The sequence below is a fragment of the Sciurus vulgaris genome (genome assembly GCF_902686455.1).
Source record: "Sciurus vulgaris genome assembly, chromosome: 8".
Lineage (NCBI taxonomy): Eukaryota > Metazoa > Chordata > Mammalia > Rodentia > Sciuridae > Sciurus > Sciurus vulgaris.
Window position 1 is genome coordinate 59085065 of NC_136468.1, and position 19788 is coordinate 59104852.

Genomic DNA, 19788 nt, shown 5'->3' on the forward strand with positions numbered 1-19788 from the left:
CCTGCAAACACAAGTTTTTGTTCACAATAAGTTCAGAGAATTTACTACTACTATACACACACACACACACACACATGCATATATACATACATATATACATATATATTTTTTCTTTTCTTCTATTTTAGTTCCACATACGTGTCTCCTTGATTACATAAGCCAAAGAGTCAATTATATTTAAAACTAATTATTATTTTACCCATGGCAGTTGGCCACTAATGCATTAAAATTCTTAACTAAAGGAAATGTGCTAATTGCCATCTTAAAATTTGAATTTACTGTAGACATTATTATCATAAAATACTTTCTAAGATGTCACACATACTATGCATATAAGAGAAAATGAAAGATATAAATGAGGTAATTATTGTAAATATTGCAAGTGATTTATGGAGGCAACAACTTCTGTTAGTAATCTTGCTTTTGCCAAAGTAAACTAGGTAATCCTTTAATGTTTTTACTTTGTAAAATGTTCTCAGTTTAAGTATTTTAGCAGTTTGAAGGTCCTTAAAAATTTAGGTACAAGCAAGTTTTAAAAATATTTATACAGAAAATCAGGAGACTGAGAATTAAAATCCATGTTTAACAAAAGCAGACTGAGACTCAGTTTTTAATATCTCAATATCATGTCTGTTAATTTATAAATTTCTCATAAGAACTGAAACTAAAACAATCATTCCTCAAGGTTATTTGTGTCAGTTTTATTTGTCATCTTTCTTTTTCCTCTTGCAAAATGAAAAAAATATTGGTGAAGTGTAGAACTGTACCCTGCCTGCTTGCTTCTGCTTCCCTCCCCACATTCAATTTCAGCTGTCTCTAGCGTTTTTCTTCTGTGTTGTTCCTCTTTCTCTCATGTACACTGTTCTAAGGTGATAAATCCTAGCAGTCATTAACCACAAGCATTGTAATGAATTGCATCACCCCTTTGAAGGGGGGCTACCCGTCATGGGGGTTAATGCATTTGCTCCCTTCCAGTGGCAAAGTCTCCTTTTTCTTGGTAATGGCAGAAAAAGAAAATTGACCTCCTGTTCCCAATTTCATATGGAATTTTTTTTTTTCCAGATGGGGCAGTGACCTTGCCAGAAGGATCCAAGAATTTTTAAGATCATATTTGACTTGATGATGGATGGCCACTTACCTGGGTGCAGGCATCTGTTCTGACAAAATCAGGGGCTGGGGATAGGGCAGCTATGTGTTCATGCATTTTACTCCTGCCTCCAGTTGGTAGGAATGATATTTTCAGAAATTCAGTTGATTCTCAAAGGACATGATTGGCAGTCCTATCATAAAATACAAAATGTAAGGACCTGATCTTCAATTTCAAGACAGGACTTAAGATCTCATTCTTTAAACTTACTCTGTTAATAAATTACTTATTTAGAACTCATTTTATAGTTTAAATTTTATCCAGTGAGTTCTGTATTAGATATTTTATTTTATCCTATAAAAATGTCTCCCAAATGTTGCAAGCTTTTTCTTATTTGTCATCCATTGTCTTGTTTTCAGTATGTGGAACTGTATTCACAATTGCCGACTTGTTTCCTGAGTAAGAATGGGATGCATTTTAGCTTCTAAAGGTTTAGTCAAATCTTTCACTTCTAATTTTTGCAAGACTTAAGTTAAATTTTCTTACTCTCTAAATAAGTATGTGATGCAGGTATGAAGTTAGAATATATGTGATATCTTGCTGTCCCCTTATGTTTGAACATATTAAAATTACAGGAAAACAGATCAGTAAGAATAAATTTGTTACTTTTTGTGTCCATAGCAGTATACTTCCCTGACAGCTTCACAAGAACTCAACAGATATGCAATTGTATGCTTGACATCCTTATCTTTTTATATTGGTAGAATTGATTCTGCAATTCTTATGCTTGGTAAGAATTAGTAAATTAAAAGAATTCTGGAGATCATACTTTAGAAACTTCCAATTTATTTTCTCCCCTATTGGAGATGATATAGTTTATGATGTAATATAGTTCATGAACAGAGGATCCTTAGGGATGATTGCATCCACTCCTCCAATTCTACAAATGAGGAATTCAATACCTAAAAATGTAGTTCCTCCATAGTGATATATTCAGTGTTAATGCTGGGACAAAAACAGGTATCTTGACTTAAATTAACTTTTATTTAAAAGGAAATTAACTTTTATTTCTAAGGAAATTCATTTTATTTTCACCTTATCTTTCTTTGTATTGTTGGAGTCTCTGTGCCCATTTCCTTTCCTGTTGGTTTTGATTGGGTTTTGCAACATAACTGCCATGAGATAGTCTTCAGGATGAGTGAGATGTGCTATGAGAAAAGACTGAGGCTCAGATTTTTAAAAAGTGCGTACCTCCAACTGGAGCAATGATTATTTATTAAGGATAAGAATTTTTTGATAAGTGCATGAAATATGGGAAATATCTGAAATGTACCTTTGAAAACTTACCATAAAAAAAAACCTATGACTAGTCTTGTACACAAAGAAACCACTATATAATTTATACTATCTCTCCTGTTATGATCACTCGTAAGAAACAAAATGACGCTTTAGATCCAGAAATACCAATATTCAAATGATGTGTGGCTTTAGGCAGTTTTCTGTCTCTCTGTGGGCCTGATTCCAAGTCTATAAAATGGGGACCCCAATGCCTCCATTGCTAGAGAGCCAGAGGGTAAATGAAATTATGCAGATTGGGTATTTCACACAGTACCTACCACACACAGCCTTCCTGTGAATATAACCTGCCCCCCTTCCTGGTTTCCAGAGGGAAATATGGGTGGTCTTCTTAGGTGCTGTTTGCCTTGTGACAGGTTGTAAACAACAGGGGTTTCCAGGAAGTGAATCAATGCTAATTGAGGACTGCCAGAAAAGGAAAACAGAAGAATTTGTTAGCAGCTTAGTCACTAAGGCAACTTTTTGTGAAAGAAAGTCATCGGCCAATGGTACACATAGCATTGGCTGTCTTCTCTCTTCATGTTTCTCTTAGTTAGCACTTCTGAAGAGAACCCACCTACCAGGGGGCCTATTACCTACTGGAGGCATCCGGTTCACATGGCAGACGCTGTAGTAATTGAGGCATGTCACTTAAGAGTTGAATGAGCTGTTAGTGGAAGCATTTCCAAACCAATGAAATAATGGTAAATAAAACAAAACTCATTTCTCTGTCTAGATATATCTACCAACAGTGTTATTTTCTTTCTCATTTAATCTAAGTGAGTAGACTCAGTTTCCATTGAGTTAAAAGGATATAAAAAATTACAAAGTTACCCTTCGTTCTTTCTGGATTTCAAATTCAGTTACAATTTCATCATTTTATAACTATGTTAATAGACAAAGTACCAAACTATATTGTATAATACACTATTTATGGTAATATGTCAGTCTTAAAACTACAGATTGTTAAAGGAATGAATGTTTGTCAGACTGTAAACCCCTAGTACATGTGGAAGTTTTTTTTTTTTTTTCTGAGAAAGAATGTTTAGCAGAATTACATGATATGTTTGAGGGAAGGCTTCATTTTCATGAATGTGGGATTGAGGATCTTAACAAAGGTCAAGAGAAGAGAATAGACTGTCTAGCTCTGATGCTATAACACCATGTCAAAATATACACCTATATAGAATTTGACAGCTTTGTACCTATCCTTACAAAACAACTAACCAATTAAGTATCAGGAAACTCATAAAAATCTGAGATTTAATAATAATAGTAAAAAATGCCTGAACAATTTTTGACTACTTTTCTGGGACTTAGAATTTAAATTTCAATGGTAAAGTGGAGATAGAATTGCATAATTTATTGTACATTGATTTTATAAATAAGTAAGTAATAAAGAAATGAATCAAATTTCCTGGGAAAATAAAGACAATTTTTCACTTGTAAGCTGAGATCGGTGTGGATCAAAAAGAATAGAAAATTAACTCAGACTTTTGTTGGTAGGAAATTAAAAATTTTAACTTAAAATACACACTAGCTGTTTATTCTGATCATAATAATTGTGCACTTATGACATTTACTATTTACTTTCAGCCTATATGATGAGCGCTAAGAGTAATCATGTCAACCTGACAGAAAACAATTAAGAGATATCTGTTGCTACAAGGGAACTTCTCATTCATTGCCCTTGTCTGCTACTCAGTCAACATTAAAGAAAGGACAAAAAAATCCTATTTATTGTCTGCCCATTAGGTATTTTGGATCATATGATTTTTACAGGATCTCTGCTAATTAGATATTATGATCCTCATCCTCGTTTTATAATGGGGAAGTTGAGAATCAGAAAAGTTTATTAAATATATTTTTATCCAGTGCCTACTGAATAAACAGTATGCTGGCCTAAGTCTTGGGGATATCGTAGTGTCCGAGTTTAAAAAAAGAATATATTGCTTTTAAAGAACTTATTTCCTGTCAGAAGAGAGAAAATATAAATAAAAGACAAATTAAAAAAAAAAAAAAAAAAAAAAAACAAGCTCAGTAGCATTCATACAATGAAGGATCTAAAAATAGTGGTGCAACTTAGAGTGCCTGGGTGAGACCTTAGGTTCCCTAGACTGGGAAGGTTTCAGGGAGGGCTGAACCAAAGTAGACGAGGAGCCAGATAAGTGGAGACAGAAGGAAGAGCAGGGGCCATGTTCCAAAGCACCAGCCCAACTCTGTGAACAGAAGAGAAATTGGAGCAAACCAGAGTGGGAGGGAGGTAGCTGATAGATCAAGTCAAGATTTTAATATAAGAGCATTGCAAAGCAGTTGGAGAGTTTTAAGCAGAAGGAGCAATACCATGGCCCCATTTGCATTTTTAAAGACAGGGTCACTGTGGCTACTGTGAAATAAAATGATGGTGGTCTCAGGAGACATGGGCAGTAGAAACAGGAAAATAGGAGGCACTTCTAGTGGTTCAGCTACATGGTTGTTGTGGTGATTTTAAGGATGGATAGTGTGATTTCAGCGAAAAAGGAATCAGGACAAATCCTATATTTTTTACCAACGGACAAAGAGTAAAAGAATGGGAGAGGAGTTGGTTTGTTCATGGGAATCAAGAACTATTTCTGCATTTGCTAAACTTAAAAGTCTATTAGACTCAAGAGAAGATAGCAAGTAGGCAATTAGCTAAATTATTATAGAATTGGACATTTATCAAGACAGGAGATAGTGTGAGAGTCATAGTACTTTGAAAACCTTCAGATATCAAGTACTTGACCCAGTGCATAAGGACATACAGAAATGTAACTCCATTTTTACTTTATATGCTTTGACATTATGTGATGGATTATTTGTTAGAGAAAACATGTTGTAAATGAAAGATCAGTGGAGTTGTTGCTAGAGAAAGGTACAAAATTCCAACAAAACATAAGAAATTATATTATGTATTAATAAATTATATATATATCACTCTTATCACTAAAAAGATCAAATGCAAAATGAAGAAATACATAATAGACATATTCGACTTTTAGCATGACTTCAATTTAAAATACAGATTGTAGAGAACACATTAGTTCTGAATTAAGATAAAATAGAACATTTCTGAATTAAGATAAAACTGGAATGTACTTATGATTTAAATAATAACTAGTTAGAATAATTACATTTATGTACACATTGGTCATCGTTTGTGTATGGAGGGATTGAACTCAAGGCTCTGCACATGCTAGGCAAGGGGTCTAACACTAAGTTTCATCCTCAGCCCCATTAGTCACTTTTGTTCCCAAGTGGGAAGGCATCTTACAGAATGCATTCTGGAAAGTAATGGAAGAAAGAAATATGGAATATATGTGTTAATGATGAAGCAAGCAGTTATCCATTTGTCTCAAACCTAATTCTAAGAAAAAGTATGCAGAAAATTTATAAAACAGTAGTATTCTCTTGTTAAATTTAAAATATGTGAGGGCTAATCTGTGAAAGGGCACACTCCAGAAAAACTGTCTTTAAAAATATTACTGTAAAATGAATTCTATTTACACATCTAACTTAAAAAAAAAAGTAAATAAATAAATATAACCAAAACTCTGTATCTGTAGGCCATTCACAATTTCCGTTTAAACATTTTGAAAAGCCGGTGTTTGGATGATGGTCATACCTATAGCATACTAACTAGTATAACACTGAGAGCATTTTGTAGGACTTCTAATGGATAAATATTATGGGAAAACATTACAGAATTACACATATTCTTTGCTTCCTTAACTTTTGCTTTGACTAAATATTTAAGAGTTCTTATTGTAAGAATTTTAATGTCCAGAAACCAATGTATTCTCCAGTATGGGGTTTAAAGATTGATTTGGAGTAAGTAATTTTTCTTTCCAAATGGAAGAATCATGTTCCACTGTGAGCAAAACTACATCTTTCTTATTCCCATGTACCCTCCCAGATGAACAGGTGTGCCTAGGAGTTTATCTTTTATCCAAATTCAGACTCTAGAATACTGAGAATGATCCTTATCCACTTCTGATTCATAATATTGTATATGTGGTTTTAATTGCAGCTTTTTAAAAAGTGTTAATTGCCAAACTAATTAATTATCCTTGGTATACAAGAATTAACAGTATGGAAGGGGAGATTTAATGAGGAAAAAAGAGAATTAGCTCTGTTTATTGAAGAAGAAAAAAAAAGCACATTACACATACCTTTCTAACATAGTTGAAGCACAATTGTCTACATTTAAGAACCCATTTTCTTTCATCGGTCAATCATGTCTTCATGTAACATAAAACTTAACAGTTTGAAAATTCCTTAAATATATGTTGAACAGTGTTAAAAATGTGCAATGGATGCTGTAAGAAATAACAAAAAATAAAACAGAAATACCCTAAGATACATGAAAAGATGCTTAACTTTACCTAAAACAAAAATTCACATTAAATTTATATTTCCCCAATTAAACCAGAAAAAATTCTAAACTTTAATTATATGGTTGTTAAGATTAAGAAAGTACATTCAGTCTCACATACAGTAGTGGAATTTTAAACTGATATAATCCCAGTGGAGGCAGTTTTGACAATATTTATGAAAATTACAAATTCATATGTCTTTTGACCCATCAAGTTCACTTCTGAAAATTTATCCTATACTTGCACATATGTGAGTTGACATATTCATATATATGCCTTGTAGTATTGTTTTAATAGCAAAAATTTGAAAGAATTCAAATGCTTTCCATAGGGTAGAATACTATGTAACTGAACCCTCTCTAGATTTGATACATAAAGACCTCCAAGATATTTTCAGTCAAGAAAAACAAGGTACAGAAGAGGGCTTATTTTATTATTCCCTTTGTGCATAACAGTTGGGAGTTTATAAAGAACTATATATTTTGTGTTGCAGGGGATCAAACCCACAACTTTATGCATATTAGGTGAGTGCTCTTTCACTGAACTTATATCCCCAGCCCAAGATCTATACATTATATTTGTTGTGTATGCATTAGTAAACCTTAAAGAATGCTCAAGAAAATAGAATTAAGCCCCTTAAGACAGAGGATTGAGAACCAGACAGAACCAGACAAAAGACAGAACCAGGTGAGAACCAGATGAGGAGACCTCATCTGAAAGGGAGTCTATCATTATTAACCTTTATATTCTTTTTGGGTTTTGAACCATAAAATGCATTTACTTAAAAAAAAAAAAAAAAAGTAAATGTGCCCAGTTTTATCAACTATATAAGTGGAAACTCTTAATACTAAAATTAACTTACAGAAATTAAAAAAAAAATGAGTGACACTGTAATTTGATTTGTGTTTTTAAAGGTTTATATCAATTCTTAATATTTCTCCAAAACCCTAATATTGTCCCTACCACAATGGAAGTTTGATATATACTTAATTTTTCCCTAAATTTATTTAAAATCTGTTATACCAATCCTAAAAAACTTAAATGAAAAATGTTTACTTTAATTGTATAAAATTTCATATCTATCCCTCCTCCATTTAGGCCACAAATTTCTCTCTCTGCAATGCACTTCACTACTACCACTCACCCCACTTGCTTATTAAAACTAAATAAATAAATAGATAAATAGTCTTCAAACCTTCCTTTCATACTCTCTTGCCTCTCTGGCAGTTATGCCATCCTAAAAACATTTGGTATTGCTCTTGAAAGCTTTGCTTTCTCCTTACATCTAGAACATGCCCTAGTTTACAAGGCCCTAAAGGGTGCTAAAGGAAGCACTCTGGTACTTCCAGAGTGTAGGTTCAGTTGTGGAAGCTGTTCACATAGTACTTGCTCCTTTGGCCTCTGATGAAATAAAATATATTCATAATTAAACATTGCCTGGCAATCATAAATAAATTTTTAAATCATTGACTTTTTAGGGAGTATTATTTTATATTTTTTGATGTTCTTCGGTTAAATAATTTAAGTACACACACGCACACCTGTAATACAGAGATAATAATTGTGCACACACTTGCCCTGTGGTGACCTCTTGTTCATAGAGGAGTTCAGAGACCAGTGCATAATACTGGATGATTGTAATCTACCTAGGATGGGAACACAAAGAATCAAAATTCTGAGTAAATCATTTCTTTGAAGAAATAAAGGACGGCTTAACAGTAGGCTATTCTTACATATGTTTGAATAAGTTTACTTTTATTAGAAGTGGTTATGATGGAAAATCTTGGAACACTCCAATGTCTGTCGTATACCAACGACTGTGAGAAAGAATCCGGGAATAGATAAGGCTACCCACTGCTAACAGAGCAATCAACAAATCATTGAGCCATCTCCTGTTACACTTTTTACCAAGTGAATTGTGTAGTGTGTTGTTTTGTTTTACTGTGCTGGAACCCAGGATCTCACAAGTGCAAGCGTTCTGCCAATGAACTCTTAAATTTCTTGCTTTTCAACAGTCAGCTTCTGCATTATTACAAACCATTAGTGATCATCAGTCAGATCTGTCAAAATCATCAAAACATGTTGTAAGAAATTGTCTTCTTTTTTACCATTAAGAAGTTGAAAACAATTTCTAATGGCTATTTCCATTAAAACTGTTTTTGTTACTAATGCTTACTATGTATATGCAATTCAATATTTTTCAGTTGAATTAACTTTAGGACACATATGGAATAAAATAATTAATTCAGAAAGTAATGACAAGTTTAGTTATAGTCCTGGGTCTGAAGTCCTTACTTGGCAGGTGACAGTGGAATAAAAAGTGTACATTTAAGAAGGAAACACCTTCTCTCTTGGAAATCTATTTTTGTTTGAGAGTTGAAAAATATGTACTTGTTCCTCCCCCATCTTACACATGGAAGTGTGGAATTTAAAAATATTTTGATAAAGTGTAGAGATCTGTCTCTGTAGTGAATTTATGTCAGTGAGTTTTAAAACTAAGTCCTTTGCAGGTTACAAAGAAAGGCCATAAGAGGAAATGACTAAATCCTGAGTGTATATCTTCATTGACAGCTGATAATTAGCATGCAGCTTAGCTATAATAATTAGTTCCCTCTTTAGAAAATTTCCGGATGAACTCCAAGTTGGTGCATTTCAGTTTCTTGTTTCTTTGTCCCTTCCCTCCCCAAGTAATTCATGTTATTTTTAGAGTAGGAAGAACTCAAGATGAGCTCCCTCCTTCTTACTGAGTCAGCACTGTCCATTATTTGTATTGTGTTTTCTGGAGATTACCTGGGATTAGAGTTTCTTTGTCCCCCTTTCCTGTATTTCTGTTTCTTTCATTCAGACAGCTTGCAGTAGTGCAAAGGGATAAAGACATTAGCCCTTGCTTAGTAAATATGCCAAGTCCATAGACTATGTTTTGGAGTTCAGATCATTAATATGACTTAAAAGTATTGGCTCTAACCTCAAAAAGAAAAAAAAAAAAAAATCTAAAGAAGGAAGGAAAGCTTCTTGGTTGCCTTTATTTTGCCTTTAGTATGCATGCACACACACAAAAACCTTTCAATATATTTATATATATTTTGAAACTAGGCAGCAAATCAGGTAAAAACATTTCCATTTTCTCAAAAGTAAGAATTAAAAAACAAAAAAATCACGAATTGATAAGTAAAAGCAACATAAAAAATTGTATAGTTTTTGGAGACTGTTTATAAATTACACACTAATAGTAAATAATACTGAAATTCATAGTATCCTGAATTTTTCTGTTGATGATGTTACTATAAAATTATTTTGAATTATTTTAATCCAAATTATTATATATTTGGAAAATCTTCCATTCCATCTCATTATTTATTTCAGGCTCTGCAAAAATTCATTCAATCTGACATATTACAATCGCTTAATAAACCAGATTTTTCCTAGTTGCTTCTATGAGGACACCCGTGTGGTAGATTGTGGAGTCCCTAGTTAATAAGGAATAATATATAATATTTTATATATCATAAATTATGGAGTCAGTGTTATTAAGGAGCAAACTTTTAAGAAGTCAATCTTTTGTTTCCTTTGACTTTGAGACCAGAACACAATGATGTGAATTCACAATGATGATAGATATTGCATCTCATGTGCATTTTAATACCAAAGCTTTTCAGTCAAGGTCCCTTGTTCATATTTTGGAACCAACTCTGACCAAATAACCTTAGCTATGTACTGAATCACTAAAATCTTCTCTTTTTGCATATAGAAAATGGAGATACTAGTATTTCTGAGGAGGTATCACAATGATTAAATGAAATAATAAATGTCTAGCTTTTAGATAGTATGTGATATATACCTGCTCAGTGAGTGTTAATTAACCATTTTTATCACTTTGAAAGTCAAGCCTGGAGGAACAGTATCCAACAAGTTATTTCATTGCATAAAACTTTTCATTTCCCATATCTTCCCTTTTTAATGATGAAATAAAATTTTAATTTTAATAAAGTAATACATATTTACTGGAGAAAATTTGTACAATATGGAAAAGTTATATGGACCTCTAAAAGAGTCCTACTAACAATATTTTGAGCCCCATTTTCACTAGTTATTATAGTTTTTAAAAATATTATATAAAGTGATATTTTGATACTACTTTCTTGGAACAGTTAATTCCTTTTGGCTTCATAATTGTGTGTTTTCTTTAATGACATCCTTTTTTCAGAACACAGTGATAATTGTTCACGTTTCTTTATAATAGTTTTTCAATATAATAAAGCTAATAGAATTTATTCCTTTGTATATGACATATGTATGTTCTTTCTTTAGACTTTTCCCTTAATAATTTTATTTCTGCTTTTTTTAAACCTTTGAATTTCATGATTTACCAAACTTTACTCTTTTCATCTAATTAATTGATTTTATGTTCAGAATGATCTTTTAAAAAATAAAGCATATTTCAGTTCCTAGAATTGCAATTGATGAAGTATATAAGATTGGAATTGAAAGTATTCTCTCCTTTCTAGTAGTGTGAGTGATTGACAATCTAGTTATTATTAGGGAAGATCAGTTAATGAAAAACCCAAATTTTATTTGCAGCAGGTATTCTCCAACATGCATGAGTATGTTGAAAATCTCTAAACAGTAGGTAAGTTTATTCGGTATACTAGAAATGCAGACTATAACAAACTTTTTACTATAAGTTTACTTATGAATAAAGAGATTGGGTAGGTTTGCCTATGGAATTGAAACATATGCTTCGTAATGACTGCTCTGGCCCCACAAAATTACAAGGACCACACTATTTACCATGTGACTTCCACATTTAACTGTAGATGAATAATTGATCACAAAGCAGTCAATCTAGAGGAAGACAGCAATCTATGAATTGTAGACACTGCTGAAATAATTGTATCCCCATTTCCTTAGGGATTTGAATTCAGAAATGTAGGAATGATAATCATACAGTGGTGAGATGGAAGCTAGAAGATCATATATTTGGGTGCCAACACACATATTTGGCTATGAACAAATTAACAAAATAGCACTTGAGAATCAGTATAGTGAATAGTGACATCAAGACAAGCAAGAAGCAAAGATGTGATTCTGCAATATGTATAATCAGAAAAATGAGAGATCATACTCTATTTATGTATGAGCTATCAAAATGTATAAATGCATTCTACTGTCATGTACAATTAATTAGAACAAATAAAAAAAATTTTAAAAAAAGAAGCAAAGATGGAGCATCTCCTCGGAGATCATTTCCTTTGGCTTCTGCTAGTTTGCTCATTACCATAGGCCTGTCCTTGGGTTTGCATTACCCTGATTTGATCTCTGTTCATTGGAGTTCATATCCTGACTAATGTGACCACTAATGGCCATAAAGTCTCTTTTGATAGTCTGCATTTTGATATGTGTTCAGTTGGCTTATTAATTAAGGCTTGTAAGTACAAACAGACCTGTGGGACATGACACATTATTTCATAGTGATATTGAGTGTCCACCATGGTATTTTTCTGCATTTCCCTTTAAACAACCTCAGGAGAACTGTCTCTTACTCCTTTAGACCATGTAATATTCCTAAACAACTTCTAGTTTTTTTTTATTAATTTTTATTTGTTCTAATTGGTTATACTTGGCAGTAGAATGCATGTTGACACATCGGACACAAATGGAGCATAACTTGGTACATATACACAACTTATAGTTTTGTTTTGTTTATATTATGCTGACTTTTACTTGGAATTTTAGGAAGCCTGCAGTCAATTTACAGATTCATTTTAAGATACTAAAGGATGGCCTAACTGTTAAATTGATTCCAGTCTTTTCATCTTAACTCTATTTTCCCCTTACTGTCTTCCCTAGAAACATGTTTATTTGATTGAATATATTTGTGCAAGAAATCTCAGATCCTTTTTGGGAATAAGCAAGTTAAATAATTGAATGAATACAATACAACAATAGATTTTACATTGAATAAATAAAAATAAATAATAAATGCATGCATTTTTTTTAAAGAAAGCTTCTAAAGCAGAATGGCTCTGTGTCCATTATCTCAGATATATGCCTAAAACAAATGCTTACCCACAAATGAATACCTTGACCTTTTCCTGACAAAGTCAATGATGATAGAGAATTACAGCCAGTTGGGATGAACTGTTTAGGGCTTAGAAAAAAGTAAAGATCACAGACAAGATAATATGAACCATTGTACTGATATGTTTTGCTAAACGTTATGATTATGAAATAATATATCTTATGTAAAGTCTGCACTGAGGAATTCAACTGTTGGCACTGCTCTGTTCTATAGTATTGGTCAGGGTGAAGAGCAATACAAGTATTCAAGCACTTCTCTCATTGTAAAAGTGTTTAAAGACAACTAAATTCATTTGTTTAGTTTTTTTTGGCATAATATCTTTATTTTTCTATATATTTTATTTGTTCTTATTAGTTCTACATAACAGTAGAATGTATTTTGACATATCATACATATATGAAATATAATTTCTTATTCTTCTGGTTGTACATGACTTAGAATTACATTGATTGTGTAATCATACATGCTCATAGGATAGAAATGTCCGATTCATTCTACCTTTACTATTCCCATTCCCTCTCCCTTCCCTTCATACCCCTTTGTCTAATCTAAAGTACTTCAATTCCTCCCCACAATCTATTATTGTGAGTTAACATTTGCATATCAGAGAAAACATTCAGCCTTTGGTATTTGAATTTTTAAAGTTTTTTTTTTTTTAAAGTTTGGAATTACTCTAGGATATATATTCATAAAAGAAATGAAATTTCTTGACTTATTGGCTAAAGCATGTGATGATATTTAGCTTTATGTACCCAAATGTATTTAGGCAGCAGTTTCTTTTGAGACAATATGAATGAATCAAGCTACACAGTCTCCTAAATTCGTTATGACAACAACAACAAAAACAACAAAACAATGATCTGACCTTATAATCATTAAAACAGGAAAAGTTGTGAGTGAGTTTTTAATACTTCCTTTTAGACAAGCTTAATTATAGAAAATGTGATAGACTTGCTCATTGACCTTTCCTTCCCATTTTTAAGTTTCCAAAATCATAGACCCAGCACTGTACTTAGAAGGGCTCTGTAAAACCATAATCATGTGGGTTTGTTTATTTTTAAACTGTTTATCAACTTCATATTAAAAACACAATTCAAAGAACTAAGAATTTTAAAGACTGAAGGCATATTAACACTTGAGGAAATCTAAAATCTAAAGAGGTTAAGAGATTATTCAAGGTTCCATAGGCAATAAGGACCAAAGGCAAGACTAGCATTTGGTTCTCCAGATTATCAGTCTATAAGAGTTTTGGTTATGACATATATATTTGTTGTGCTTTTATTCTCATGTTTTTAAAAGTAATTTGAGTGATTCTTTTTTTTTTTTTTTCATCACAGTAGTATATTCCTGTAATATATTCATTAAATTTCTGGGCGCCCAAGTTTCTCCATCAATGAAATAAAAGACAATGGTAATTTAAACTGTTACACTGTGGTAGCTTACTATTTGGAAAAAATGTAAAGGCCACTCAAAGTAACATTTACAAAATTGGCATTACTCTATTGCACACTTCAGTTCTTTACATTTGCTTTCTCCCATCTGTGCAGCTAAAGGAACATGTGTGCATCTGTGTAATCTCTTTGTATAGATTTGGCCATACAGAACCTGGATGGGTCAGAAGAGAAGTTAATACATCAGAATAAAATAAGATCGATGATTCAATTAATGATTTATATTATTACTGCAAATAAAAACTACCACCTTTAGACTATTGCAATTGTAATAAGCTTAGCAGACACTGGCAATTAATAAAAACAAGTAGAAGTTAGTGTGTATTTTGCCACATGTGTAGGGTAATGAGGTACTAATGATCTCATCAGAAGTCGGCAACATCATCCCTAGATGGAATTTACTCATGGAGTAGCCCCTTCACTGATTGGTCTGCCGCTTATTCCAGTGCAAACTTTCAAAAATAGTATTGGCATAGATTACTCCACTCTGGTAATATTTTTAGAGTAGAGCCCTCATGTTTGAATTCTTTTGTACCTTTCTTTTATTTTTAAACAAATTTAATCTTCAATTTTTTTTTGCCTTTGTTTTGGCAACTCTGTGGTCTAAAATAATAAATGTTTACAAAGACAAAACGTGGTACTTGCAGATAGCTTTCTTCTGTATGTTTGTTTTGATAATGGATCCCAAACTCTACTTTTGTTTGTAAATACCTTAATATGGACAGTAGAATGATTTTTACCTTGACAAAATTAGTAAATGGGAAAAAATTGTCTTCTGGGATTCAAGATATTCTAATCTGTCAATTTCTTATTTTTTCCTCTTCAAATAAAGCACCTACTTTTCCTTCATCCCACCCTCACAGTTTGTTCTCAGATTTTTTATTTAGGTGAATAAACAACTCATCTCAAATTTTAACTTTATAAAAGATACTTAAATTCTAATAATATTTCTTGCTGTAAACTATAAATTTAAAGTTAATCCTACTCTAGAAAACCTTGGGCATCAACAGTAGCAGGATAGAGACTTAGACAAGGAATACATTTTTAAAAGAAGGTGAAAAAACCTCATCTTTTCTTTTTCACGAACAGAAGATAAAGAGTGGATAAAATGTTCTAAATTTGTTTTATTTTTTTTATCATCTGTATTTTAGTGTTCTGGTCAATGATACACCTTCTCTGTCAGAGACATTTGATATTGACCTTTGGAAAAGGAAGTTATCCTCTGACATTTCCAAGGGGCCTCTTCAGAAACTCCTCACCATTCATGGTCTAGTCTTGGGGTCATACTCTTTCTCTTTATCAAAGGTATTCATGTAAAATTTCATCAACCTTAAGTGTTGAACTGCTATATGCAATTACATGCCTTCAACAAACAAATGTACATGTATGAGAGGCTTACCAGATTCTTATATCTTAAGATTAAACATACATAGCTAAAGCGTATATTTGGCAACTTCTGACATAGACATGAATGCATGAACATTCACCAAAATCACAATGGTGGAAAACAAATCCCCACTGTTAGTAACTCAGTGTAGGTGTATGTGACTTTGGTTAGTTTATAGAGTTGTACTTTCAATTTTGAATGTGACTTTCAATACCAATTTCAAGTAGAAACATTCTTTTTCTGAGTTGGTGTTCATCTAAAATTAAATGGACACACTTTGAGAATGTTTAATATAGATTTGGCATTTGGTTATACATAGAGAAGTTATAAAATAACTTTTCCACATAGCACTGGAGATTAAAGATTGTCAAGGATGATTTTTTCTGTATTTAAAAACATAGAATATTTTCCTTACATTTTATGTTGGATTTAAAGTTTTAGGGATTCATAAATCGGTAAAAGATTTTGATTTTCACACATTTACTTTATTGTTAGTTCTGCTGTACAGTTGATCCTCTATATCTGTGGGCTCCACACCCCATAGATTCATGGATTCAAAATATTTTTTAAAAAATACTGTTTGTACTGAACATGTAAGGACTTTTTCTTATCATTATTCCCTTAACAATAGAGTATAACAACTATTTCCATAGCATTTGCATTGTATTAGGTCTTATATGTAATCTAAAGATGATTTAAAGTATAGAGAAGAATGTACAAAAGTTATATGCAGAAACTATGCCATTTTATATAAGCAACTTGATCATCCTTGGGCTTTAGTACCAAAGGGGGTGGGACTGAAACCAGTCCTCCATGGACACTGAAGGTTGATCTATATATTTCTAATGGTTTTTTGAGTTCTGAAATTCAAAGTCTTTATACTTATGATAACATGATTGTTAAGTAGTCAGTTCCAAAAGGATTAGAACTTTAAATAGAGCCAGGAGAAAAATGTTTGTTGTAGAGGCATTTGCATTTTCTCATGTGTTTAGTGTACTTATCTCTTTGCATTTCAGAGCTCTTGGATCTGAACAGAACATCAATATTTCATAGCCCTTTTGGATTTCTTGATCTCCATACAATGCTGCTGGATGAATATCAAGAGCGACTCTTTGTGGGAGGCAGGGACCTTGTGTATTCCCTCAGCTTGGAGCGAATCAGTGATGGCTATAGAGAGGTATTGAAACATCAAACTATTTTAGGAGGGAAATAAAAGGGGGGAATGGCAAGGATGTTACTTGACTTATTTTTTCTATCATTTTGACCACTTTAAATTTTTGAATGATGACTTTATTAAAATAAAATTCAGAAGAAATGAAATCATTTCGTGAAAGGTTTACAAATCATCATGTATGAACTATTCTAGCACACCACTGATTCTAACACAGATATTCTAACACAGATTCAGAGACTTCTGCTTGGTGATGTGACATTCCTCATGCATGATGGCTCTTGTCACCACACCCACTGTCCTGAGAATTGGGTTGGAGCATGCTGAAGTACTAGCATACCTCTGGCCTTTATTGTTCTAATATTCAAGCTTGAAGAAATATGGACATGTGACATCAGCATATGATATTATACTGATGCTGTTCTATTGGTAATAAGAGAACAGCACTAATTCAGATGGATGCTCCTTAAACCTGGTGGACTAAAATAAGTACAAGTCCAACATTTTGGACAAGGTTAACTATAAAAAGGAGAAAAATTGTTCTTAAACTGTACACTTACTCAAGGTTGAATTGACTTAATTTTTTTAACCCCATATCAATTTTACATGAAACCTGAAGAAATATAGTTTTTGGCACAAATATAAATGTGATATAATCCACTCTTTATGATTTATTTTTATATTCATGGAAATGGGCCATGTCCATGTTTTCTAAAGTCTTTATTTTTTTTAAATATGACAAAGAGCAGTATCCCTTGGTCCTTGCCAGTTTTAAATCCATAGAGAACTTTTTGTGGTTTTTTTTATTGTTACATTTATATTTCTATATATCTTTAATGCATTAGGAGTTGGGGTATAACTCTGTCATAGAGAGTGTGCTCAGCATGTCAAGGTCCTGGGTTCAATCCCAGCACCATCCCAGAAGCCAACATCTGTGTACAGTTCCTGATTGATATTGTTGGTTTTAGACAATATACATTAACCTTAGGGAGGATGAGGAGTGTAACTTTCTTCTGTTGAAGTAGCACAATTCAAATATCTGCACCACATTTCACTAGCAATCCTCCCTTTACCTGTCCTCCATCTTCCCAATATAATATACCTCAAGTTTTGGTTAAATAATAATTATATCTTTAAACTATTATAAAATAGGGGAATAATATTCACTACTGAGCCACATAGTTTATCACATCTTTTCTTGCCTATGCAGTCTTTCTTCTTTATGCAGTCTCTTTCTCCTGAAATTAAAAATTACCATTTTTTATGTGCTTAAATTTTTATATGAGTTTCACTATTTTTTTTAATCACTACTCTACTGAGAGTTTTACACTTTTTTAATATAATGAAACTTACCCTGTTATCCTACTGGATTCATCCTACAGAATTTTGAAAATTTACTGCTCCATCATTTTCAAGCTTCAGTATAGCTGCTGAGAAGTATGATGGAATTTGGATTTCAGAGTTCTATAGGGAAGCTGTTTCTTGCCACCTTGCTCCTGAGCCCAGGCATTTAGAATCCCTCCTTTACTATTTATTTTAAAGCTGTCTTATATTTCTTTAAGCATCAGTCTTTTCTCCTCCATTGTGCTGGGGCACGATGAACCTATCTATGTGAGATCCCATGGCTTCAGTTCTGGAAATGCCCATGATTTCTCTGATATTTTTCCTTTCTTCCACTCTGCTCTTGATTTTTTCTGTTACTCCATAAAGTTAGACTTTTCCCCCTCCATGGTCTGGGCTTACTGCTCAGTGTTCATACTTTGAAAAGTTTCTCCTGATATCAACAACAATCCCCCTTTTACTCTCTAGACCTCTAATTTCTGAAAAGATCTTTTTCAGGAACCAGCATGTTTATTGGCGCCCCTCACCTTGTAGGCATTTAGATTTCTGTTTTTGCTAGTGTGTGAAGCCAGTCAACACTTTTCCATATGTTTTAGCATTTCTAAAATGTTGCTGATATTTCTTTGGCATGTGCACTGCAGTCTTGTTTGTGGATGGATTATGCCATTTTAATTCTTTTACTATCATTTTAGTAGTTGCAGGATAGAGTAGAAACAACTATTTCACCCTAAGTCCTTTTTTCTAGCACCTTTAATTTTATTTCCTCATAGTTCTCTTTTGACTTCAAACATGTGCATACTGCTTTTTCTTTCTTGCTCTCTGCACATCATTCACACACACACACACACACACACACACACACACACACACACACACACACAGGACCTTCTTCCAATTTCAATGGGATATTCTTTCATTCCTTGGATGGTCTCTTCCCCACTTCAATTCTTACTGTTTTTTTTCCCCCTATCAGTGATATCATCTACATATTCTGATTTTCTACAAAGAAATCTCTAAACTGGGAATCATAAGTAAGGCAGCCATAGATTGAAACCTTTATTAAAATTAAAATTGTTAGTATATAACTATTAAAAGATTTCCCAAGGGATCTGGCATCCCAGAAGATTAAGAATATTTGTGTTGAGCAAATGGCTTTTTACCATATTTGGACCAGAATCATGGGATGCTTAGGAAGAGAATCCTTAGAATTCACATTTATAATGAGCTTCTTACATGACTTCATATACATAAAATCTCATAACAATTTTTCTGAGCTATTGTTTCCTATGTGCACCTTGAGACCAAGAGATAGCAGCTTCCCACTCTAAAATGATTCCCCTTCAGAGTAGGGGAAATTGAATCACCTACTTATTCTCATTTATTGTTTTGGCCTAATTGTACCCTCAGGCCTTTAATGCCAGAAGACAGGCTGTTATGGAGGAAATGACCTGTGAAAACTATATAATAGTTGGAGACCTGGAGAGTGATGTGGTTTTATGAACTGCCTCTTAGGGAACTAAATAGAGCAATATGTGGCCAGTGA

The 19788-nt window shown here is 32.8% G+C and overlaps 1 protein-coding gene across 1 annotated transcript in view; it reads left to right on the top strand.

Annotated features, from left to right (window-relative positions):
* SEMA3E (semaphorin 3E) overlaps positions 1-19788 on the top strand; it is a 282400-nt gene that overhangs the window by 137511 nt on the left and 125101 nt on the right. The window contains exon 2 of the mRNA XM_079150556.1: positions 16750-16910. Within this exon, the coding sequence (XP_079006682.1) occupies positions 16750-16910 (161 nt within the window). The remainder of the gene's footprint in view (positions 1-16749; positions 16911-19788) is intronic.